This window comes from Staurois parvus, unplaced genomic scaffold (genome assembly GCF_062004578.1).
Source record: "Staurois parvus isolate SC_StPar_1 unplaced genomic scaffold, SC_StPar_1.0 ptg000634l, whole genome shotgun sequence".
In the NCBI taxonomy this organism is placed as follows: Eukaryota; Metazoa; Chordata; class Amphibia; order Anura; family Ranidae; genus Staurois; species Staurois parvus.
This window is the reverse complement of record NW_028318430.1, coordinates 1,289,629-1,316,286: the sequence shown is the minus strand read 5'-3', so window position 1 is coordinate 1,316,286 and position 26,658 is coordinate 1,289,629. Positions and strand designations below refer to the sequence as shown.

The following is a 26,658-nucleotide window of genomic DNA, read 5'->3' as shown; positions in this document are numbered from 1 at the left end:
ATATCCAGAACTATTGGCAGGGAAATTATAATAATAGCATTTTTGACCAAGACCAACAATACTATGGGGTCCCTTTAAGAAGAAGCTGTACTGCGGGCATACTGCTGCTTTAAGAAAAACAAAACACCACACACTGGTTTTGGTAGTTCAAAGCCAGCAAGGTGCAGTTAAAAATAATTTGGGGGGGGGGGGGAGAAAAGTCAGGAAGAGAGCCTTGTCGTGTTACCTGTCAAAGTCACATGACCTGCTCTCCTCCAGTCTTAGAGCTTTCTGTAGGGCTGCGCATGGCCAGCATTTTCTAAATGGGCTATAGAATGTGAGTGGTGGTCTGCACGTTACCCCTAAGAGTATGACAGAAAATAGGTAGCAATATCTGGTGTCCTCCTGTATCGTTTATCTAATAAGGCAACATGCAAAGTGCAAAATGTGTAAGCCACTGATTGCAAAACCCCTTTTATCCATCTGTACACCCGCCCCAAAAAATGAAAGTGTCAAAGCCATTTGTTTATTTGGAAATGTTGCATTTTCATGAAGGTTCCTTTCATACATTGCTTGTGGTTGGATGTAGAACTGCTGGAGGACAAGAGCAGGAACAGATTTGAAAAGATGATATTTTTCGTGATTAGTAATAAATGGAATTACACAGATGAGCTAAATTCAAAAGAAGAACCTTCGCTGAGAATAATTGGTTTATCTGCACTGCTAGGCTCTCCTGGCATACATTACTGCTGGTGGATAGGAAGTGCCAACACAGTAATGGAAATGTAAACATCCTAGATTTGTTCTCTTTTCCTGGATTGTGATACATGAATACACTGTAAAGCAGCGTTTCTCAACCTTTTTCAGTCAAGGCACCCTTTAAAATTATGGATAATCTCAAGACACCTTTTAAAAGTCTGCACAATCTCAAGGCACCCCAATCTAAATTGTAAAAAACTATTCTACGCATATCCAGTACATCCAATGTTAGAGGTGGTTTATTCTTTCAAAGCAAATACACCTTTGTACAATGGTACAGACTATTATTCCAGTGTGTATCTTTCGTTTTATCTCACTCTACTAATGTGACCCCAGGGCTGATGGAGAGGGGCAAGGGAGGGCCAAACAAGGATGATGTGCATGCACCCGACATCCTCCGTATTAACTGATGATGTCATTAGTTGTTAGGATTCCGGCAGCTAGAAGGTCATAAAAGTGAAATGGAAATCTGTGGCTTTGTGTACTAAAAGGCAGGATTGATCCACCTGCTGACTTGTATACAATTTTTGGGCATTTTGCCAAGGCACCCCTGAAGAAGAATGAAGGCACCCTGGTTGAGAAAAGCTGCTCTAAAATGATATGCTTATATAACATCCTTGTTCTTTGACAATATATTTTAACACCAAACATTGATTGGTGTTGATTTACTGAAAGTTGAAAGTGCAGAGTCTTCTAACTTCAGCTTGTTCAATTAAGCTTTGACAAAAAAACTGAAATCTGATTGGGTTCTATGCAGAGCTGTACCAGATTTTGCACTCTCCAGTTTTAGTAAATCAACCACAATGTGTTCAAAACATAATTACCCCAAAGTAATTTAGCTGTGGGGAACTAACAGAAGCATTCTTTTTCTTCTTTATCCTTGGCTTTATTTAAACTTGCAGTTGGGGCAGCAAAAATGTATGGTTGAGCTGCCATTTTGCTACCACCTCCCCTTAAGCTGCAATAGGCAGTGTATGGGGCTGTTTACATGCTGCGGCCGCAATGCTTTATGCCAGTGGAAAAGTTCTCTTGACATGTAGCAATCAGCAGGTGGCAAGCCCGCCAAACACTACACATGCAAGTAAATGGGGAAGTGCCATAACTGCCCCCCAACTACATGCAGTGCATGCAGTTGCAGCGTGATTGTCAGCAAAAATGGGGTTAAAACAGGCAGTGAGGAGGTATTGCATCACTTCATCACTGCCTTCCAGTAGACTCTGGAGCACGATCTGAATCCGAATCAGGCTTCAGAAGCAAGGGAGATTTTAATGCATGTCCAAATCTACCCTAAAAGACATACATTAAGTGGTATCTATGATCAAAAGTGTAAAATCATATATTAATTTCTACATTGTATTCCAGATATTTCTAGCCTATTCCTATTAATTTGAATGATCTTGAAGTTTGTAAACTTACTTTGTGAAGATCCCCACACATTTACTTCCTTGTATTCTGTGACATGCATTTACTAACTCTGTAAGTAGGCACTGCTGTGTTACAGAATTCACAGAGTCTGTCCTCTGAACTACAGAGGTGGGGTTTCAAGAAGTAGAGTCGGTACAGGAATCACTGCTTGCAGGCACCAAAGTACCATGGTACATGTAGTCCATGGAAACTGAACATAAACAGTAGAGGAGAAGCTGCAGAGCATGTAGGAAATCCAGGAAATTATGAAAATAGATGGTCATCAGATAGGCAGAACTCACAAGATGAAAGGAGATTTTTCAAGTAAGTTTATATTGAATTGTCAAAAATAACTATTGCTTGCATTGCTATTACAATACCAATATTATAGAATGAAAGTGTATGCTGTTCCTGTAGAATTCCTTTAACACCAGATGTTATATTGCAGTAAATCAAATATTAACACAGAGGATTATGGATATTCTTTTGTGTTCATGGAAATTAAACAAACTGAATAATCAGTGTAGCTCTTTATTCTTATATCCCAATAGCATTATCAGCAGAGAAAGACTTGTACAGTTCTTATTAATAGAATGTACTTACTCTTCTATGGGTAAATATTTACTGTAAAGACTAATCTTTGGCAGGTATAATAATTACTTTCCACAAGATCTTCATTGGTATGAGCTTATTCAAATGACCGGTCTGCTTTTGAGTTTGCTAGCATTTTGTCATGTGCAGAATTCAGTGTAAACTCACTTAAAGATTAGAAAATAATTTAAAAAACAAGTCCTCCTTATATCAGGGTCCCCATCAAAGTGCCTCCTTACATCATCCCCTCCCCCCCAGAGTGCACCCTTACATCAACTGTCCCCATCAGAGTGCTCTCTGACATCAACTGCCCCCTCAGAGTGCCTCCTTACAATGACTGACTCCATCAGAGCTCCCCTTACATCAAATGCCTCCATCAGAGCTCCCCTTACATCTCATTCCCCCGTCAGAGTACCTCATGAATCAGTGGATGCACTCATGAAGACCTGGGAGGAACAACTAAAATCTAAATCAACTGTCCTCATCAGATTTCTGTCTGACATCATTTGCCCCCTCAGAGTGCCCCCTTACATTGACTGTCCCTATCAGAGCTCCCCTTACATCAAATGCCTCCATCAGAGTGAACGCTTACATCCGTTTCCCCCATCAGAATGCCTCGTGGATCAGTGGATGCACTCTTAAAGACCTGGGGGCACCCCCCTAGATCCAGGCCTGGCATGCATTGGCACCAAACTGATGCATCAGGGCTAGACCAAATATTAAGTGACCTAGGCAAAGATAGGAAGGGCCCAGTAGGTGTCCAGAAGCACACAGGTAAAACTGATCAGTCACTGAGATAAAATACCTTTGAGCTAGCTTTTCCATGTTTAGCAAAAGTTATTTGTCATTTCTACCTGCAGACAGTGTGGGTAACTCCTTCTAAGCCCCAGCCTTCTCTGTGACCCAGGATTACCGCAGACCATTTCAGGATAGGGAGAGGTAGAAGACAAATTCATTGTAGCTTCAGCAGCCACCAAGTTACCCCCTTAAACTGTGCTGTGCTGTGTACACTCTTTTCTACAGTCACTACCTCACACTGACAGGCCAAAGAAATAAAGGTAGAGGAGAGCAAAGTAATGACCCCGTGACCACTGTCACATCTCTGTCCTGTCACCACTGTCAAAGTTAACTAGTTGTAGGAAAAAATTGTTACAGCATTTTAGAGTAAAAGAGAAGCATACCAATTATGGAAAAGCTTACAATAGTATATAGCAGTGATGGTAAACCTATGGCACGCGTGCGGCAACGGGCACGCAGAGCCCCCTCTGTCGGTATGCACTCCAAGTCGCCACAGCAGCCGAGCATCGAATAACAGTGCACATAGGGGCCATGCGCATGCTCAGAAAGGAGTAGTGGCGCCAGGCAATGATGTCATGAGCTGCAACTTGTCCGAGCTTTTGCATGGTCGGTCAGTACGCTGCCAAGGATTTATATATTGGACTAGCTGTGAGCTTTAATACATTCCTTTTTATTAACACAAGAATTTAGCCTTGTGCTTGTGGTCAGTGGAACTTTGCCCCCTTGTGCTGGTGGTCAGTGAAACTTTGCCCCCTTGTGCTGGTGGTCAGTGGAACATTGCCCCTTGTGCTGGTGGTCAGTGGAACCTTGCCCCCTTGTGCTGGTGGTCAGTGGAACATTGCCCCTTGTGCTGGTGGTCAGTGGAACCTTGCCCCCTTGTGCTGGTGGTCAGTGGAACTTTGCCCCCTTGTGCTTGTGGTCAGTGGAACTTTACCCGTTGTGCTGGTGGTCAGTGGAACTTTACCCCTTGTGCTGGTGGTCAGTGCAACTTTGTCCCCTTGCACTGGTGGTCAGTGAAACTTTGCCCCCTTGCGCTGGTGTTCAGTGGAACTTTGCCCCCTTAGGCTGGTGGTCAGCAAATTCAGGTTTAATTGCAGTGTTGTCACTTTACGATAAATACATGAGTTTTGGGCACTCTGTCTCTAAAAGGTTCGCCATCACTGGTATATAGGAATCAGATAGGAGGTGGACACGCTTATGACCAGGTATAAGCCAAATACAGAAGTTGAAATAGCTCACAGTCTATCAGAGAATAAAGTAGTAATATATAAAATGTCTTTGAGGTAAAAATACTGTTGTGGGATGTTTTCATGAATGGAATATATGAACAGTTTATGCATGTAGAAGGTGGCTTGGCAGTGGAGCCTAAGGATGTTAGCCTGCATAGTGCGGTGTTTGGTATTAAGCCAGCATCACCCATCATAGAGGTCATGTATAAAAATGTGTGGAAACACAAGTATTGCCAATGGTATTTGAGGTGACAACTAGCCAGGTACTTATATTACCTTCAACCTATGATACAAAAGACTTGCTATGGTAATAAAGACATTTCCTCCAGTTCCTATTTGAATAATAATACTTTGAGGCCACATGTGTTAGATGACATTGCTCTTGAATACATTACTTGTAATGGCTTTTTTTCTTCTGTGATGATATACAGCATATACGAGGTGGTATCAAAAAGTTTCAAGACTAGCTCTGTTTACTGTTGTACTTTATCTACACACTACACACATTTACACACTATCACCTTCAAAATAGTCCCCTTTCACAGCAATACAGCACTCCCAGCATTCCTGCCACTTCTGGAATGTGTCCCGGAGGTCTTCTTTTCAAAGTATGTCAAGCACCTTCGGCTATTCCAGTTGGATCTCCGCAATGTTGTCAAAATGGTGACCTCTGAGCTTGATCTTCATCTTCGGGAAGAGGACAAAGTCCGCAGGAGTCAAATCTGGTGATTAGAGTGGGTGCGGAAGTAAGATCATTGCAGCCTGGGGACGAACTTGGCAGCAACACGGCACATGTTGAAATCACATGTGAGGATTGCCTGATCATCATGCACACGTTGCTGAAAGGTTTCGATATTGCAACAATTTCTGGGATTGAGCTCGTTGAAGGTCTTCTTGATTTTTCGGCATCTTCCAGTGGTGGTGTTCCAGTCTTGAAGCACGTGTGCCACTCAAAACTCTTTGAATGACTCATTGCAGCATCTTCATAAACTTGCCAAATCATGTCAAACGTGTCTGTGGCAAATTTGCCCAGGTGCACGCAGATTTTCATGTTTGCTGTTTGTTCCAACTTCCTGTCCATTGTGAAATAGCAGATGTGGTAATGCACGTGGTCAGAATAGCATCATTTGCACAGTCCCAATGTACACATGACGATGTCTTTTGGAACACTGACTTACAAAGGTCGGTGCTCCCTGTGATTGTGCATGCAGCCTTATGCTGCCTTCTGTTGGCTTGTTACTGTATTTATATTTAAATTTTTCTATTATGTTCTCTAATAAAAAATATTCTTTAAATCAAATAATACGAAACACTGCATGCAAATGTTTTATGATTCCCACTTGCAGCCAGCAGGTGGAGTCATACGCAAGTCTTAGCTGCTGAAGTCTTAGTAGTTGTTCTAAAAATAAGACAACAAGAAATGAGAGAGCGCACAAGCTCCTAGTCCAGTTACCTTTAATAAAAGATTGATAAAAAGAAACATAAAAAGATGCACAGACTTTTGTATTTTGGCATGACATCCATAATAATTGCTTGATAGCAGCTGTCTAAGCTAAAAACTTGAACGATCCAGTCCTCTGTGAACACTGCATGTTCTAAAAATAGTCCTGTATGTTGTTTTTTGGTACATTTTTTAATGCTAAAAAATATTTGAATTAAAAAAATAGATTTTATGGAGTCAAAGGAGGGAGGCCTTTGCGTTAATACAGCCTCTCAAACCGAATAAAGTCAGTACTGGCATTCCTAATACCATGCAGATCCAGTGTGACATGTTTAGATGTTAATACATGTGTATTTTTTACATATTACAAAATAATTATAAAATGATTTGAAACATTATTGTCAAATTATTTAAAAAAAAAAGACAAACCGAACACCACAGGAGATTCCCTTGATAAAATATTTTCTATCGACGTGTTCTACATAATAATAACGTCATCAACATTAGACACTATAAGAATCAACAGTGTGTGTTAACTGTATTTTCTTGTCTGTAGAACATCTTTTCCTTGTGGCAGCTGCTTTGCCACTTCTCAGTTAGCTTTCCCAAGACGTCAGAGATTAGTTGTAGCCCTGTTACGAAAACTAATCCTTAATGTTGCTGCAGAAAAGTAAATACCAGTTTTCTCAGTTGTCTAGTGCTTCTGTTACACATGGCACGGTATTATATATTAGATATTTGACTTGTTACTGTAAATTAAAAGTACTTTAGAATCCATTGAAGAGTACATCATTTAAATGTACAAAAGCCATGAGTTGCATTATTATTTGTAAAACAAGATATATATATATTTGGCTGTATTTTATGCATAAATTCAGCAATGATAGTAACTCTTTTACATATCTCTTTTGCCATACAAGTAGGACAGTTGCTGGTTGTATTTAGTGCACAGACTTGCTTTACAAACATGTTTTCACAAGTGTGTCCTGGCATAGTGACATATGCTAAGTATGACTTAAACCTGTGATTAACAGATTGTCCAGTGGATTTTGCAGGATTTGCCAGTGGTTACAGAAAGTGATTGGCTCTTGTGACAGATGAAAGATCAGAGATGGCATCGTTGACACTCTTTGCAGTGCAAAGTCCACGTGTTTGCTCTAAGAGCAGGCTGTATATTAGTTTCTGCTAGAATAGCATTCAAGGGAAAGGAAATGTGAAGCCTTTTTCATGTGAAGTTATTTTCTTAGTTTTGCCTAAATTGGAGCCATGCATAAAGTTCGGGGGATGGAATGTATGTTGTCCATAACTACCAAATTTTCCCTCTCACTTTTTAGGAACTGGCCATAAAGGAGCATGTAATTTTTTTCTTTTTGGTTTTTAATATAGCAGTTTAAAAGCCCCTTCAGTTTTATTTTTTGCTGTCCATGACCTTTTGGGGAAATTTTCCTTCACTTTCTACCCCGGAGACACAACAGAAATTGAGATGAAACTTCTAGAAAGTGATGGAAATTCCCCACTTGTAACCAGAAAATTTCATTCATTTCATGTTGTGGTGACAACTCTAAAATATTGGACAATGGTCACAAGGACATATAGAGGATGTACAGGTGAAACTTGAAAAATTAGAATATCATGCAAAAGTTCATTTATTTCAGTAATGCAACTTAAAAGGTGAAACTAATATATGAGATAGACTCATTACATGCAAAGCAAGAGAGTTCAAGCCGTGATTTGTCATAATTGTGATGATTATGGCTTACAGCTCATGAAAACCCCAAATCCACAATCTCAGAAAATTAGAATATTGTGAAAAGGTGCAATATTCTAGGCTCAAAGCATCCTGGTCTTCCATAACACCTCAGCAGTGCCACAGGCTGATAGCTTCCATGCCACGCCTCATTGAGGCAGTAATTGCTGCAAAAGGGGCCCAAACCAAGTACTGAGTACATATGCATGCTTCTACTTTTCAGAGGTCCGATATTGTTCTATGTACAATCCTTGTTTTATTGATTGCATGTAATCTAATTTTCTGAGATTGTGGATTTGGGGTTTTCATGAGCTGTAAGCCATAATCATCACACTTATGACAAATCACAGCTTGAACTATCTTGCTTTGCATGTAATGAGTCTATCGCATATATTAGTTTCACCTTTTAAGTTGCAATACTGAAATAAATGAACTTTTGCATGATATTCTAATTTTTTGAGTTTCACCTGTATATACCTAGCAGGGTCCTAAAAATGAAAAGTTGACAAGGTTATTTTTCAATACTCAATCCAATGTTTTGGCTTCTTTTAACTGCTTCCGCGCCGCCCTTTAGCAGAAATACTCCTAGAGGGCAGCACGGGTGCGCAAAATCACACAAATATATATATATATATGTGATTTTACAGCTTTTACGAGCCCTACCCGCGGCACCTTTCGCGGCCTCGGCTGTCAATCATCGGGTCCCGGTTGGTGATTTCCCACTGGCACCCGGCAATCTCCAAGGATTTCCCATGGGGGAGAGACCTATATGTAAACAATACAGATCTTTCCCCTGTCAGCTCCTGCACAGAGCCATACAAAGCAGTGTGCTTACAGTGAAACAGTGGCACACCACATAATAAAACAACACACAGTTGACCCTTTGATCACCCCAGATGTTAACCCCTTCCTGCCCAGTGCCATTAGTACAGTGTCTGTGCTTTTTATTAGCACGGATCACTGTATTGGTGTCACTGGGGATGTCTGAGACACCAAGTAAGTTCCCCCCAGTGTCAGAATCGCTATAAGTCGCTGATCACCGCCATTACTAATAGAAAAAAAATCCCATTATCTATACCACCACATGTAAATGCTATAACTTTCACATAAACCAATTAATGTACACGTATTGGGATTGTAGCAGAATACATTTTGGCCTAAATTTATGATGAAATTTGATTTCTAAATTTTTTTTACTGGACATGTTTAATATCAAAAAGTCAAAAATATTGTTTTTTTCTCCAAATTGTCTGTCTTTTTTTTTAGAGCACAAAAAATAAAACATGCACAGGCAATCAAATACCACCAAAAGAAAGCTCCATTTGTGGGAAAAAAGAACATAAATTTCATTTGGGTGCAGCGTTGCATGACTGCGCAATTATCAGTTAAAGTAACGCAGCGTCGTATTGCAAAAAATAGCCTGGTCAGGAAGAGGGGTAAATCCTCTGGAGGGCAAGTGGTTAAAGCCATCATCATAAACTTTAAAGCCATCATCTGACACTATATAAAAATTCCCTTAGGCCTCATTTACAGTTGCAGTACTTTCTGAAGAACCATCCATATTCAGAGCACTCTTCAGAGAGCCTGTTTTACTTCTCAAATGCTGGACTACTGTGCCACAAACATGTGCATTGCACATGATTGCAGTGCAGATGCTGCCTGGCCCCATTTACTTGAATTGGCCACATTCAATGGGCGGTAGTGCCAACACTTTAATTCCATGGCATCTGTACACCCTCGGCTGCTGTCTTTCCAGCTAAAGGGGAACAGATGAGGGGGGTAAAAATGCAGCTCAACCGTGGAGGTAGGACTGTTCTCAGCCCTCCCATTTGTCTTTTGTTAAATTACACAGACCCACTCCTACTCTGTTCTACACAACATAAAGCCTAATTGATCTGTAGTCCAAAGATAAAAACTGGGAGGGCTAATCAGGCTCTTGAGATAACACATCAAGTATGTATAAGTCCTCATGCACGCTGGACGCTTTTACAGCGGCTGTTTTGGCTTTTGACATTTTTTTCTACAGTCAGTATATTCCCCAGCATGTTATCTTATGTGTCCATGCACACATGGACTGTAATCAACATTTTTTAGCAGGGATGTTTTTTGGCTGGAAAAAACCCAGGACTAGTGGGTTTCTAGAGGAGTTTTTTAGCTGTAAAAACGCTCTAACACGCTAAAAACCGCAAACACGGGAAAACGCCGCTAAACTTGGCAAAGCACCACTATACGCTAATGCAAAAACTTTGTTAACGTGACTTTACAAAGCTAATGTTACCAGCGTTATCAAAACACCAAGTGTGCATGGAGCCTAACACACAGAACAGCTCTTTTTTTTTTTACAAGATCACCATACTGTATTTATTTTTTATACTTATGTTACAAATATTTATTTATTTTATCTATTACAAATATTTATAGCAAAATGCTTTTAATAATACTTTTAGCAGTCCAGAATTTAAAACCTATATCGCCACCACACTATGAATCTCCAAGATCGCGTACCCAAAAATTTATTAAATTCATATCACAGCAATAAAATGCGACCCTTCGGGGCATGCCTGATGAAGGGGTCCTGCTTGGCCCTGAATTTACTGCTGTGATGTTGGACACTGTCTTGCAGATCCATGGTGTGTGGGTGATATATGTTTTGATTTGTGTTAATAATGATTTCCATTGGTACAGCATCCACTTGCTTCAATACATCCCCAGGAATGTGTGTGATGGGAGTATTCTATTTGGGTATTTTTTACTTCAGTTTTTTTTTATCTGTATACAATTTGATACTTAGTAACGGAAAATTAATTACTAAACAGAATGCAGCAGTAGTTGTCGCTCTTCAGGCAGACTGGCTTTCATTAAAACCTCAGACTGAGTCACCTAATAAGAATGGGTCATTTAGAGCTGCATGTAAATTTCACCATCAGCTACTGAGCTCTGTAAACAATAGTTTGTTTCAACACTCACACATTAATCCTGACCATTATAAATTAGGAAAGAAAATATAAACGAAACATTCTCATTTGAACCGTCCAACATTCAAACAGGTAGGGCTAATTCCTGTGGAAACAAGCTTGTCCTGACAGAAGATTGTATTGCATAGATCCTGAAGGATTATAGCTTAAAAATGTACATGTTACTTAAGGGATTGGAAACGACTGCACTAATTAATTATATCTAGCTAAAATTGGACTTATAAAAATTACTTTTCATCTCAATTCAACTCTTAAACATTTTCTTGGTGACTTCAATTATAGGCTTTCATAGGATTTAAATATCTTTCTGTGGAAATTTAGAGAAACATTGACCACATTGCTTTCCTCTATATCCCACACTTTAAAACAAGAAAATTAATCTGGAAAGTATCTAGATGAAATGTTACGGAGGAAAATGGGTATTGCTAAGAGAACAGAATAGAGGGGAAATCTTCCAATGGAGACACTAGTTCTGGTAACCCTGGTTTTACGCCAAGATTCCCTCACTTTGGAGGGATTTTTACTCACTTTCTGTTTTAGCTGGGGGACAGGAAGTGATGAGAAATCTCCCCAAATGGATACAGATGGCAAAAAAATGACAGTGGTTATAACCCTACCTTACTCTATCCAAAATGAAAAAAAACTTTTGCTTTTAGTGACTTTAATACCCCAGTCATACTAAACCCAACTTTGAAATCGTGCGACTTACAGTGAAGTCGCACGATTTCAAAGTCAGATAACATGCCAATTTCAGGTGCAATTTGCAAGACATCTGACACAGATGTCTATGCAAATCGCACCAAAAGTAGTTCATGTACTACTTTAGAAATCAGTGCGTCTCCGACCAAGTCGGAACTGCACTGTTATGACTGCTGTAATTGCGGACAATAGGGTGCGACTTGGCATGCCATTTGCAAGTCGTATGGCATGCCAATCGCATGCCAATTCGCATCCAGTGTGACCAGAGACTAAGGTAGCAAAAGTAAGACCATCCAGTGGAAGAGAGAACTTTCTGTGGAGACCAGCACTTTAAGTTTTTCAATATTTTTATGGGCATTGAGTGTTAAATGGTTTTCTATTTTGCTGGGGTTAGGTTATAATTGCATAGCTAAAATGCCCTTTGACATCCATTTGATAAATTGGTAAAGCTTTAAACAGACTCTTTCAGTTTGCTTTAAGAGAATACTGTGGTGCAAAATAGGTAATAGAAAATAGAAGAGGAAAAATGTGTGGGAAAGGTCAGTGTATAGTTGATTCTCTGTAACAAGCAAGCATAATTTTGTTTATTTTCTACCTTTTTCCATCCAAGGTTTGGGCGCATTTCTGCAAATATACATGTATTAGTAGTCATTTTTCATACAATGATACGCTTCTGTTCTCAGCACATAATGTATCTTTATAAAAGTTTGAGTTAAGGTAGAAATTACGTTAAAAAATGTCAGATGAACTCAATTTCAGGCAAAGTGGTATATGCAACTGGCAATTTTATTACACAGATTGAAGGCTGTAATCTTAATGTTGCCCTATCTATATACTGTATTCAGCATCACAGTAGACACATTTTTTTTTCTATATTTTAAATGTTAAATAAGATTATACCTAAATATGCAGGTCTATTCTTACCACTTATTTTTTATGTACTGTCATTTGGCTTAAAATCTATTTCCTCAAACATCTGTGGAAGTTCTCATTTATCCAGGTCATGATATAGCTAGTATTAGTTACATTCAGCTTGACTTGTTATAAAATGTTGAAGGCATTTCATAGCCTAGCCAAGCCATTTATTCAGCTCCCGTGAGTGTCAGGAAGATACCCCAGCATTTATATTTACTCCTTAAAACACCTTAATTCAGTAACCATGGAATGTGTATATGTTGATTGTTCAAGAACAGATTGGAAGGTCTGAAAGTTGTGGAGGCACTTGTTCTAGTTACATAATCCTATTGCCTGTGTCAGGAAGCCTGCAGAGGTGTTAGTTCCCTGAATTACATGGCTCATTGTGTGAATTGTTATTAAAACACCAGGGTAGATATGTTAAAATAGCATGATATGGAAGACAGATGGCCCCCACACTTGTTCCAGGATAGCTTTTCCACATTGATGTAGATGGTCTTTTTCAGGTAATATGTTACTCCCAAACATAAACTCAGTGGATAAATACTAGTGTATATGGGAAGAGGCACCAAATAACACATTTTTTATACTGCGTGTTACATGTTAGGGGACGGGGGACTTGCACTTCGAGGTCTACAGGAAACCTACCTAGACAAACCAGTATCTGCTTTTTGATTTCCATCACCCACTGGGCCTTTAAAGAAAAGAATACAGTCCCTACAGTCAAACATGGTGGAGGCTCACTGATGTTTTGGGGTTGCTTTGCTGCTTCAGGCACTGGATGTCTTGACCTTGTGCATGGCATTATGAAATCTGAAGACTACCAAAGAATTATGGGGTGCAATATAGGGCCCAGTGTCAGAAAGTTAAGTCTCCTGTTAGAGGTCATGGGTCTTACAGCAGGACAATGACCCAAAGCATACGTCAGAAAGCATCCAGAAAGCATCCAGAAATTTCAGACAAAGCGCTGGAGAATACTGAACTGGACAGCAATTAGTTCAGATCTCAATCCCATAGAGCACTGTAGAGAGATCTTAAAACAGTAATTGGGAAAAAGGAACCCTTCCAATCTGAGAGAACTGGAGCAGTTGGCAAAAGAAGAGTGCTCCAAAATTCCAGTAGAGAAGTGTAAGAAACTCATTTATGGTTACAGGAAGCGATTGATTTCAGTTATTTTTTCCAAGGGGTGTGCTACCAAATATTAAATTGAGGGTGCCAATAATTTTGTCCAGTCAATTTTTGGGGTTTTGTGTGGAATGTGTCAAATTTGGCTTTTTGTTTCTCCACTTTTTTGTGTCACACCAATGCAAACTAAAGAAATAAACATGAGAATGCCTAAACATTTGTAATTGCAACAAATTTCTGGGCGAAGTGGTGCATTATCTGACAGAAATGCAGGGGTGCCAATATTTTTGGCCATGACTATATGTATGATGGAAAAATATATCTGTACATGGACAAGTTCATAGCAAATGTTCTAAATTGCTTTTTTGATGGTTACAATTGGGGCTGTTTGTAAGCCATGAATTTTAGGAGTTCAAATGGATAGGAAGCTCGAAGGCATAAAAAAACCGTATGGATAATTTTGAGCTGAATTTCTCTCCATATCTCACTAGAATGGTCCATTTCAGTATTTGCTGTTTGTCTCAGCTATTTCTAGGGTGTTTATGGGGGTATTTGGATACATGAGGCCCATTAGAAATGAAGTGCGTCGTCTTTCATTTGTTATTTTTCTAATAAATGGAAATATCCAGGAAATTTATTTTTTCATAGAGGGATGTTGAAGTGTGTGATGGGCTTTTAATTACCTTTGGTCCATTAATATTAATTAATAGATGACTTTTAACTTGAGTGTAATATAGAATATGATTAGCAAAAAGAGCATATTTCAGTCTTAGCAGGGAGAAAAATATTAGCTTATTGTATACTTCTAAGAAGACTTGTACACTTTCAATAGCTTGAGATTCCCAGGAGGTAATGTAGTATTTGCTTTTGGGAAAATACGGAGTTGTTTTTATTGGAAACGTGGAGTAAGAGGTCCAGGAATATACAGTATTTTGCTGTTTTTTCTCAATGCAATTATAGTGTCTTTCAAGAGAATGTTTCATTCCATTGCAGGTGGTAGGGAGTGGAGGATTGAGTGTAATAGACCTCTAAGAGTCCAACTGTAGACTGTCTCAGATTCAGTCTGAGATTTAGTGTAAGGATTCATGATTTTGCAAAAGGCAAGCAAGGCTGTATTTCCAGAAATTGGGGAGGTTAGGATGACAGTGTCCCATAAGAATAGACAAGCAGATTCATCCAAGAATTAAGTTCTGTCACAATCTTAGCTATAACTGTTTTGAAATATAAACCATAGATATTGAGAGTGTTTCTTGTTATGTGGATTTCAAAATAGATAAGGTGGTGTGTTGTTTGTTTTACAGAATATTATATTGCTTTTACCATGTTCCATCATCCTTTGGTATTTGCTAAGAAAAAGCAGTTTGCTCTTTAAGCAATTTATAGTGAGAATTAGTTGAAGTGTTTGATGTGCATAATGAGATGTGGGAGATGTGATTTAGGGATAGATAAGAAAAGCACGATGTCATCTGCAGATAAAGCTGATTATATTTTGGACTAGGTAATTTTTATGGCTGTTAATTGATAGAGGGTTAGAGGATAGAAGTAAAACGGCTAAATGTTCTATGGCCAAGAGATAGCTGTATAGGGACATAAGTGGACCTGTCAGACCATCCATAAGAGCTTTGTGAAACTCAGTGGGCATACCATCTGGGCCTGATATCAGCATTTAGGAAGGAAAGGGCTTCCACCAGGATAGAGGAGACTGGGATGCATTTCAAGAACTTCTTCCCCTTTTCAGGATCAGATGACTGAGCAGCCTATAAACTTTGGCATTAGCAAGAGAACACATCAGCCAATGACATGGGGGGGGGGGGGGGATCGACAAGAGGCTGCAGGAGTGGAAATATGTTACATGTTCCACCCTAAAAATGGATGGAACATGTAACATGTTCCCTCAGGTGAACGTATTCTTTAATATTGCCGCCAACTGTATATCTTTTAATAGACATTTCATGATGGATCTTACGTTGACTCCTCCCCAGATTAACTATTGATCTACCAGATTTATTGCTGAATCTGAAGAACTCAGCATCTCTGTAAGATCTAATTTAGTTATCATATTTTGTACTATATCACATACAGTTGTGTCCAAAATTATTCAACCCCCAATGCTGTAAAGGGGTTTAGGGACTATAGTGTACATTTGGAATTGTATTCAGAATCAAATCCTACAAGGACGTTGTAACTACCCAAATGCAACTAAAATGACATCAATTGTTTATGTAATACAGTAGTAAATGGTTCTTATGTGGTTTCTTCATTGCCACAATTATTCAACCCCTTAAAGACTACCACTCTGAAGAACAGAGGTTCATACAGGTGCTTTCCATCAGGTATTGAAAACACCTGTGGATGTCACCGAGCAGCAATCAAGCATAATAAGCACCAATTAGGCAGCTTTAAAATGACTGTGATACTCAGCTCCTTCTAGACATTTACTGGTGTGGTTACAAACATGGTGAAGGCAAGAGAATGGTCCAGGAAGACAAGAGAAGAGGTGATTTCTCTTCACAGGAAGGGCAATGGCTATAAGAAGATTGCAAAGATGTTAAACATACCAAGAGACACCTTAGGAAGCATCATTCGCAAATTCAAGGCAAAGGGCACTGTTGAAACGCTACCTGGTCGTGGCAGAAAGAAGATGCTGACTTCGACTGCTGTGCGCTACCTGAAGCGTAGAGTGGAGAGAAGTCCCCGTGTGACTGCTGAGGAACTGAGAAAAGATTTGTCAGATGTGGGTACAGAAGTTTCAGCCCAGACAATAAGACGCACACTGCGTAATGAAGGCCTCCGTGCCAGAACTCCCAGGCGTACCCCCTTGCTGTCTCCAAAGAATAAGAAGAGTCGACTGCAGTATGCCAAAAGCCATGTGGACAAACCACAAAAGTTGTGGGATAGTGTTCTGTGGACTGATGAAACAAAATTAGAACTGTTTGGGCCCATGGATCAACGCTATGTTTGGAGGAGGAAGAACAAGGCCTATGATGAAAAGAACACCTTGCCTACTGTGAAGCATGGTGGAGGGTCAATCATGCTTTGGGGCTGTTTTGCTTCTGCAGGTACAGGGAAGCTTCAGCGTGTGCAAGGTACCATGAATTCTCTTCAGTACCAGGAGATATTGGATGGAAACGTGATGCAGTCCGTCACACACCTGAGGCTTGGGAGACGTTGGACCTTTCAACAGGACAATGATCCCAAGCATACCTCCAAGTCCACTAGAGCATGGTTGCAGAGGAAAGGCTGGAACATTTTGGAGTGGCCATCGCAGTCACCAGACTTAAATCCGATTGAGAACCTCTGGTGGGACTTAAAGAAAGCAGTTGCAGTGCGCAAGCCTAAGAATGTGACTGAACTGGAGGCCTTTGCCCATGAAGAATGGGCGAAGATACCCGTAGATCGCTGCAAGACACTTGTGTCAAGCTATGCTTCACGTTTAAAAGCTGTTATAACTGTAAAAGGATGCTGTACTAAGTACTAAGATTGAATGTCACTTGGGGGTTGAATAAAACTGATAATGCTGTGAGCACAGAAAAGACATTTGTGGTTATTTCATTATAACTGTTATGTTATATTTGTCTGACCTACAAGTGCCTCTTTAATGTAAATGTAAGCAAGATGACTGAATGATCAAAAGCAATGTCAAACTGGCCAAAACACTCAATTTCAGTGGGGGTTGAATAATTTTGGACACAACTGTATACTGTACATTTAAAATCACGCATTGCTCTACAGTCTATGGTTCTTTTTCAAGGTTGGATTTGATCCTTGTTAGTAGCGCTTTGTTATTGCACATTCAACATAGTGAAATTCAACTTAAATTGATCTTTGACCATGTCCCAGTTATACTGAGATTTGGTCCCAAAAGATCCAGTACTCTATTGGGAAACAGTATTAAGAGGCAGGGTTTTGATATACTGTATAACTCTAAGGTACAAGATTCAGACTGAACATATGCATATGCATGTCAAAACAAACAGTGCCTACTTATTCTACAAAAACATGACCAACTAGAATTAAACAACCTGGTTACCTCCCTGGCGGTATTCCCGAGTGTAGCTCGGGGTAACATTTCAGTACCAAAAGCGGTAACTCCGAGCTACACTCGGGAATACCATGCGGCGCTGCTCCGGCATGTGTTCTTCACTTATCTTACCCTGCGCTCCCACGATGTGTCCCCTGCAGCGTCCCCGGCCATCTCCTCCGGCCGATGCCGGCATCCGGCTTCTGTGTCCTGTCCCTGTGACGTCGGGACGTACGGGCGCCGCCGGCGGCGGGAAATTTAAAAATTTTAAAAAATTTCATTTTTTTTTTTTTACATTTTACACAGTAAAACATTGCTGTTTCAACCTATTTCACATACATATTGTCCCGAGTGCTTTGTCCTGCGCCCTGCCTGCATTTTGTCTGTTCTTTCTGCCTGGAAACTGAGAAATGTCCATGGCGTCCAAAAAGTGTCCCTTTAGGTCAAAAGCGGTTTAGATCAGCTAGAGAACAGCGATAGTAAATCAGAACCACTTGCAGAATGAGTGATAATGATTCGTGGGGGAAATTCGTCATCAGAAACTGAAAACGATTTTGCGACTGAGCTCAGCAATGTGCAAACTTGGCGCTCTATTTCACATTTCAGTGTTTTTGGTTTGATTATATTATTGAATTAAATTTTTTATTATTTTTATATTATTTTTATGATTATTTATTAAATTATAATTTATGATTTTGTGTTTCAAATTTTATCATACCCGGGATGTTTAATAGACTCTTGTTCGGACAGATTTCAGTGAGTTTTTCCTAAAAATTACAGCCTACAATAAAAAAAATACATATTTCCATGCAAAAAAATGGTACCGCTTTCAGCACCAAAAATCTGAAATAATCATACCGCCAGGAAGGTTAAAGCACTATTAAATTCAAAACCAAAAATGTATCATATTGCAGTTTACCAATCCTTAGATGTGATGGCTGTATCCATTTTCATTTCTTAGGCTTTCTTTCTTCTGTTTTCACCTGGTGATCTGGCCAGTAATACACCTTCTCTATTATCATGACCCTACTCTGGATTAGGGAGCACAGAAGATGGCAGCATTGTCAGTCGAGGGGGAGGGGAGTGTTAGCTGTATTAGAAGATTTAAATACACTAACGAGTTGAATCCAAACTCCAGTTCACATTTTATAATCAGTTACAGCAGTTTTTCTCCTTTTGGGATAAAGGTTTTACATACTACAATAAATACATAATACAATAAATAAAGGCTGATCATTTTAAGCACCTCTGCCAGTGGTAAATGGTATGTTTCATTTCTGTAACTAATACATTCTGCTGGAGAGCTTATGCTTTTGGAAAACAACAAACTTGATGGATAGATCTCAGATGAAAATAGAAGAAAGGAACCCTAAAAAAGAAAATGAATTCAGCCATCACAACTAAGAATTGGTAAGCTGCAATAAAATACATGTTTGCTTTTGGGTTTAAAACTGCTTTAGTAAATAATCAACCATTTATATGAGTTTACTGGCACTATCAGTTTAGGCAAGTTAAATAATATGATTAAAAACATAATACAACACTACCAGGTTGCATTGTTTATCTTATACAGGGGTCATTGACTAGTACTTTTTTGTCAGTTTTTTATTTCCCAAATTTAAATGCAGAAAGGTGTTTTTGCAATAATCACATATTGTACAGCTTGTAAACAATATTGCAGAGTTTGATAACTGTTCAGAGTGGATAGGAAATGTGTCAGTGTTCTGAAGTGAATATATTGGCTGTTTGTTTTTACCATTAAGTGAACATTTTGTACGAGAGCACAGAAATTGTCAGTACTATCACACTTTTCCTCACCACTGGGGAGAGATAATTGCCTTGCCCGTGTTCTGAAGATTGCTTGAACAGTCATGTAGAGTTAAATGACGTTAAAACATCAGAGTGCCAGGGGAAAATATAGCCTTTCAATGGAAATTTCTTGCAGCCCTTACTATAGCTGTTAAACAGAAATAAAGGGGCAAAATCCCATATCTCTGATATATCTTGAAACTGCTACTAATGAAGTCGTATAGTTGTGTCTTATTTGGCCATAACAAATTAATTCTAGTTGGCTGGTGCAGGCCTGAATTTAAGCATTATGCTATTTGTGTATCACTTTAGCAGGTACCATAAGGTACCGTATTACAAACAAATCTTTACATGTAGAGTATGAAGAGTGCAGCAGCAGGCCACAAAATTGTCAGCCCCAGTGCCCTCATCAGTCTGTATCTGCTGTTGTAGATTGGTTCCCCTGCTGTTGTCACTCCAAGGGGGCCTGGTAGCCTACAGTCAGCTGTTCCACCTGTTGGGCAGTAAAGTAGTTCCTTTTTTGCTGGTTGGCATTGCCAGCACGAACTGTATTATAGGCTCCTGCATATAATTCAGCAATAGGTGTGTGTCTCTCTAAGGTGCTGTCCATATCTGAGCAACAAGTTGTAAGGGGGGCAAGCACAAATGGTGTTGACAGTGGTAAACCATTCACATGATAGGAACACATAGGAACAGTTTCAATGCTTTTTACAGCAAGTCCATAGCATAAAACAAATAAAGCATCTGTTCATCTGAGCCATTTACTAAATTCAGTTCCATTCCTCACTAACAAGGTGCCCCTCTAATGGGTTCTCCACAAAACAGGCAGCACTTGTTGCACAGTACATTCTCCTTGTTCTGTCAGCACTCAGCCTCTTCATTCAATAGTAGCCCCCCACAACAAAGAGAGCCAGAAAGGGAGCCCTGCATCAGTCATCTTCAGCTTGCATATATAAAGGCCTGTAGACAGCTGAAACTGAAGGCTTTATCCTACCCAAAGCGTTTTCCAGAACAGAATTTACTAGGACTCTGAGAATCAAAGTTTGTCTCCTTCACATCAGCCAAAAACCCTGGAGCCCCTCACCATGTGTATGTTAGAATTTAGGTCACACACACACATATTCATATACAATATATATACAGGAATAATTGTATGTGTGTATTGTAAGGATCAGCATCTAATGGAGAACTTTTAATGAGCCAGTCCACATGCCAAACTGCTTTTTAGGGATTCATGCCCATGTTTTTTTGACAACACAACAACAACACAGAAAGGTTTACCCTTGCAGGGGTCAGTTGGACACAATATGGTGAAACATGTTTTTGACCCCCTGGCAAATTTGTCACACAAATTGTTCCAGCACAGACTAAAAGTGGTTGTAAACCTCAGACATGAAATATGAAAAAAGCATATTCTTCTATAGTGTGTGGTTGTCTCAATCCAAAACACTACTGCCCCGTTCCTCTGCTATAAGCGTGAGTCACTTCCTGACAGCAAGAGAAAAATGTTGACAGGGGAGGGCACAGCATGTGATTGACAGCCCCAGCTCTGTTCCTGTGTGCGGTGTATTTGTTTCATCTGTGTATCACTTGAGGCCTGTCACTTCATTGGGTATATGTTAGGATAAATTCACCTTTTTTAAAAAAATAACTGCACATTTGTGTAGGAAAAAAATGTGTATTTATTTATTTTAGGAGCCTGTAAAGCACTGTACCCTTAATCAGCAGATCGCTGGTGCAATCTCAGGCTGTCAGTGTATCTGTATGCTTGTACCTCGTACAGGAAGGCAGTTACACAATGACAGGAAGACTCGATAAACTACCTAGAGCACTCATTAGCGCCCTGGTAGTGCATGGAGAGCTACAAGCTGTCAGCTGCAAAGGCTGTCGGTACATGTAGTTTATTCATTCACAGATCTCTGTGAATGACTGACGCGGCCATGTGGGCAGAGCCATGTTCTTTTCAAATTGTGACAGCGGGTGCAGGGAGAAGTTCCCCAGCCCACTGTCACAATGAGGGGGGGAGATCAGCGGGAGGCTGAAGCAGTTGGAATATGTTACATGTTTCACCCTAAAAACAGATGGAACATGTAAAATGTTCCCAAAGGTGAACTTATCCTTTAAGCTGGCAGTTTTTTTTAAACTGATCCCCCCCAACCACACAGGTGAGGTAGAAATCTCCCCAGCTGAGCCATTGTATCCTGACAATGGGACTCTGTGCTGTCAGAATACACTGATCAGTTACTGCAGCTGACTGATCAAGAAAAAGTTTCTAACAAGCCTGTTTGACAAAAGGCGCTCTAACAATCAACTTCTATTGAACAGGCACGGTCACACATGGATCAAAATTTGGCCGGTCACTGATGAACCAGCTGAATGTCAATCCATCTGTAGCCAGTTTAACTCTGCAGCAAGGGTCTCCATGGGAGGAGCCCTGACTAAGAGTAAACTACTCTCATTTGTGGGCAAAACCTATCTGCCTCTAATCAGAGGACTAACTTTGACATCCTTCTCTGCTACAACTAGTTTACCAGTGTTATTTGTCACCTTGACACTGTGATGCCCAGTCTTTGTCGCATACAGTTGTGACCAAAATTATTCAACCCCCAATGCTGTAAAGGGGTTTAGGGACTATAGTGTACATTTGGAATTGTATTCAGAATCAAATCCTACAAGGACGTTGTAACTACCCAAATGCAACTAAAATGACATCAATTGTTTATGTAATACAGTAGTAAATGGTTCTTATGTGGTTTCTTCATTGCCACAATTATTCAACCCCTTAAAGACTACCACTCTGAAGAACAGAGGTTCATACAGGTGCTTTCCATCAGGTATTGAAAACACCTGTGGATGTCACCGAGCAGCAATCAAGCATAATAAGCACCAATTAGGCAGCTTTAAAATGACTGTGATACTCAGCTCCTTCTAGACATTTACTGGTGTGGTTACAAACATGGTGAAGGCAAGAGAATGGTCCAGGAAGACAAGAGAAGAGGTGATTTCTCTTCACAGGAAGGGCAATGGCTATAAGAAGATTGCAAAGATGTTAAACATACCAAGAGACACCTTAGGAAGCATCATTCGCAAATTCAAGGCAAAGGGCACTGTTGAAACGCTACCTGGTCGTGGCAGAAAGAAGATGCTGACTTCGACTGCTGTGCGCTACCTGAAGCGTAGAGTGGAGAGAAGTCCCCGTGTGACTGCTGAGGAACTGAGAAAATATTTGTCAGATGTGGGTACAGAAGTTTCAGCCCAGACAATAAGACGCACACTGCGTAATGAAGGCCTCCGTGCCAGAACTCCCAGGCGTACCCCCTTGCTGTCTCCAAAGAATAAGAAGAGTCGACTGCAGTATGCCAAAAGCCATGTGGACAAACCACAAAAGTTGTGGGATAGTGTTCTGTGGACTGATGAAACAAAATTAGAACTGTTTGGGCCCATGGATCAACGCTATGTTTGGAGGAGGAAGAACAAGGCCTATGATGAAAAGAACACCTTGCCTACTGTGAAGCATGGTGGAGGGTCAATCATGCTTTGGGGCTGTTTTGCTTCTGCAGGTACAGGGAAGCTTCAGCGTGTGCAAGGTACCATGAATTCTCTTCAGTACCAGGAGATATTGGATGGAAACGTGATGCAGTCCGTCACACACCTGAGGCTTGGGAGACGTTGGACCTTTCAACAGGACAATGATCCCAAGCATACCTCCAAGTCCACTAGAGCATGGTTGCAGAGGAAAGGCTGGAACATTTTGGAGTGGCCATCGCAGTCACCAGACTTAAATCCGATTGAGAACCTCTGGTGGGACTTAAAGAAAGCAGTTGCAGTGCGCAAGCCTAAGAATGTGACTGAACTGGAGGCCTTTGCCCATGAAGAATGGGCGAAGATACCCGTAGATCGCTGCAAGACACTTGTGTCAAGCTATGCTTCACGTTTAAAAGCTGTTATAACTGTAAAAGGATGCTGTACTAAGTACTAAGATTGAATGTCACTTGGGGGTTGAATAAAACTGATAATGCTGTGAGCACAGAAAAGACATTTGTGGTTATTTCATTATAACTGTTATGTTATATTTGTCTGACCTACAAGTGCCTCTTTAATGTAAATGTAAGCAAGATGACTGAATGATCAAAAGCAATGTCAAACTGGCCAAAACACTCAATTTCAGTGGGGGTTGAATAATTTTGGTCACAACTGTATATATGCATTTAAATGTATAAGCCTCAGTATTTATGCCAAGACTTCTAGTTCTGCAAAATGCCTACCCTAGGAGAGTTTAGGGGCCCAGTCACAGTTTAAGCATGATCAGGGCAGCAAAAATAGACCACAACAACAGACACTTAGCTGAGGAGCAAAAAAGTCAGATCATATTGGCCCTATAAAGGATAATCAGGGGAAGTTGGTTACAAGTGAAAAAAGGAGAAGGCGTTTGTGATAAATATGTTCTTCTCCTCAGTTGTTACAATGGAGAAGGAGGGGTATAATAGACAAGATGGTATTGTTAGCAACACAGCATGGATTGCATCCTTGTGGTTCACAGACGCCAGTGTTCTAAAAAGGTTGGAAAAACTGTGAACAAATCAGCAGGGCCAGATGGCTTACACCGGAGAGTACTCAAAAATGTAGCCACATCATTGCCAGACCATTATTCCTAATGTTTAAGGACAGCTTTCTGACTGGAATGGTACTGGCTAACTGGCAAAAAATCTAACTTTGTATCAATATTCAAAAAAGGACCAAGATACATTCTTGGAAACTACAGGCCAGTCAGCCTAACATCAAAAGTTTGTAAACTATTGGAGGTAATGATAAGAGACTATATGTAAGATTTTGCTGATGAAAATAGTATCAGTGGCTACCAGCATGGATTTATGAAGGATCTTTTTTGCCAGACAAATCAAATAACATTCTGTGAGAAAGTAAGCTGTAATCTGGATAGAGGAAGGTCTGTGGATGTAGAGCATCTAGATAGTGTCAAAGCATTTGATACAGTACTCCATAAATGCTTAATTTATAAATTGAGGTCTGTTGGCATTGGCGATAGTGTATGTACCTAGACTGGAAACTGGTTACAGGAGCGTGTCCAAAGGGTGGTGAAAAACAGCATATATTCTCAATGGTCTTGAGTTGTAGTTGGGTTACTCCAAGGCTCTATCCTGGGACCAATTCTGTTTAACTTGTTCACAAAAGACATAGAGGTTGGTATAATAAGTTCAATCTCAGTCTTTGTTGATGATACAAAGTTAAGCATGGTAATAACACCATTCCAGGATATAACAACTGTTACAACACAGGGGTGGGCAACTATATGGCAAATTAAGTTAGATGTAGGAAAATGTAAAGTTGTGCACTTGGGGGCTAAAAATATGAATGCAATTTACGTACTTTGGGGAGAACTTCTGGGGAAATTGAGGATGAAAAAGGACCTGGGGGTCCTAGTAGATGACACTCAACAATAGCATGCAATGCAAAGCTGCAGCAAGCAAGGCCAGTAGACTATTAGCATGCATTAAAAAAGGTTATTTACTCAAGAGATAAAACTAAAATTCTACCACTTTGCAAAACTCTGGTTCGGCTGTATTTTGAGTATGCCATCCATTTCTGGTCACCAGTCCTCAGGAAGGATAACCTGAAACTGAAGAGAGTCCAGAGAAGGGCAACAAAGCTAATCAGGGGGCTTGAGGATTTCATTTTTTTGAGGAATGGGTACACACATTAAACTTATGTTATCTGGAGAAGAGACTTTAAAAGGAGACATGATTGCAATATACAAATATGTACTGCCCCAAAAACTCAGATCAGAAACTGATGTATATTTATCTTTGTTTATTTGTAATACCTTTTAACTGTAATATATCAATTTCCCCAGTGAACCCATATGTCAATGCTATGCAGCCAGTTGTTCCTGGACAAAAGGTGCTGTCTATCTGCTATCACAATGGATGGTATGAAGAAGGTAGGAACCTTCAAGACCTTTGTCTTGAATATAGTTTAAAATTAATGTTTTTCAATGCAAGTTTATTATCTTAGTTTAGATTGCATGTAAAAAGGTTGTATTTTAAAGCTAGTACATACGTTTCCCAATCAGCTATGTAAAATTGTGCAAGAACCAGATTAAGTTATCCTGGTTGAAAGCATCCAGTTTCAACAGTGCTAGATATATACAGATGTTTGTAGGATATGTTTGGGTGCATCTTTTGGTCTGATTGTCATTTGTGGGTAATAACAAATTTTTCCTTAGGCCACCATGTCTAGCTATAGAAACCTAAAATATTGTTTTCTTTTGATCGTACAGCACAGGACACAGTCAAAGTTGCAGATGATTTTGTATTTGTTCCTATGTCTAGGACCCCCATATAAACCCTCTCACTCATATCAATCCTCATTGTTTTGTTCTTAGATGATGCATGTCTCCTCTCTACTTGTGATTACTGGTTCTTTCTACAAATGTAATCTTTCAGGATTAATCCTGTTGCCTAGTTACAAAACAGCCCATCTCCCAGATTGGTACCTTAGGCATGCCACTGGGACTGTACCCAAACCCCGACAGAGATGGAAGATGCGGGGATGGCCTGTGAAGTTGCTCAGAGCACTAGATGTGCAGTGCATAGAGTTAGCTGCAGGGTGCTATACAGGTCCAGGGCAGTGACAATCCCCGAATACCCCTTTGGGGTATGCTCATTCTGAGCAAATGCATGGGGGTGCTCCATTGCGCCTATATATTGCAGCCATGTTATTCTTCAGGTTGGTGAGTCAAAGTTGCAGATGATTTTTTATTTGTTCCTATGTCTAGGACCCCCATATAAACCCTCTCACTCATATCAATCCTCATTGTTTTGTTCTTAGATGATGCATGTCTCCTCTCTACTTGTGATTACTGGTTCTTTCTACAAATGTATATCTTTCAGGATTAATCCTGTTGCCTAGTTACAAAACAGCCCATCTCCCAGATTGGTACCCTAGGCATGCCACTGGGACTGTACCCAAACCCCGACAGAGATGGAAGATGCGGGGATGGCCTGTGAAGTTGCTCAGAGCACTAGATGTGCAGTGCATAGAGTTAGCTGCAGGGTGCTATACAGGTCCAGGGCAGTGACAATCCCCGAATACCCCTTTGGGGTATGCTCATTCTGAGCAAATGCATGGGGGTGCTCCATTGCGCCTAT

General features: G+C 40.1%; 1 protein-coding gene across 1 annotated transcript in view; it reads left to right on the top strand.

Moving 5' to 3' along the window:
* The window catches only part of VWA3B (von Willebrand factor A domain containing 3B), a 254,156-nt gene that overhangs the window by 195,304 nt on the left and 32,194 nt on the right, over window positions 1-26,658 (top strand). Inside the window, exon 29 of the mRNA XM_089693477.1 lies at window positions 25,362-25,448. Within this exon, the coding sequence (XP_089549603.1) occupies window positions 25,362-25,448 (87 nt within the window). The remainder of the gene's footprint in view (window positions 1-25,361; window positions 25,449-26,658) is intronic.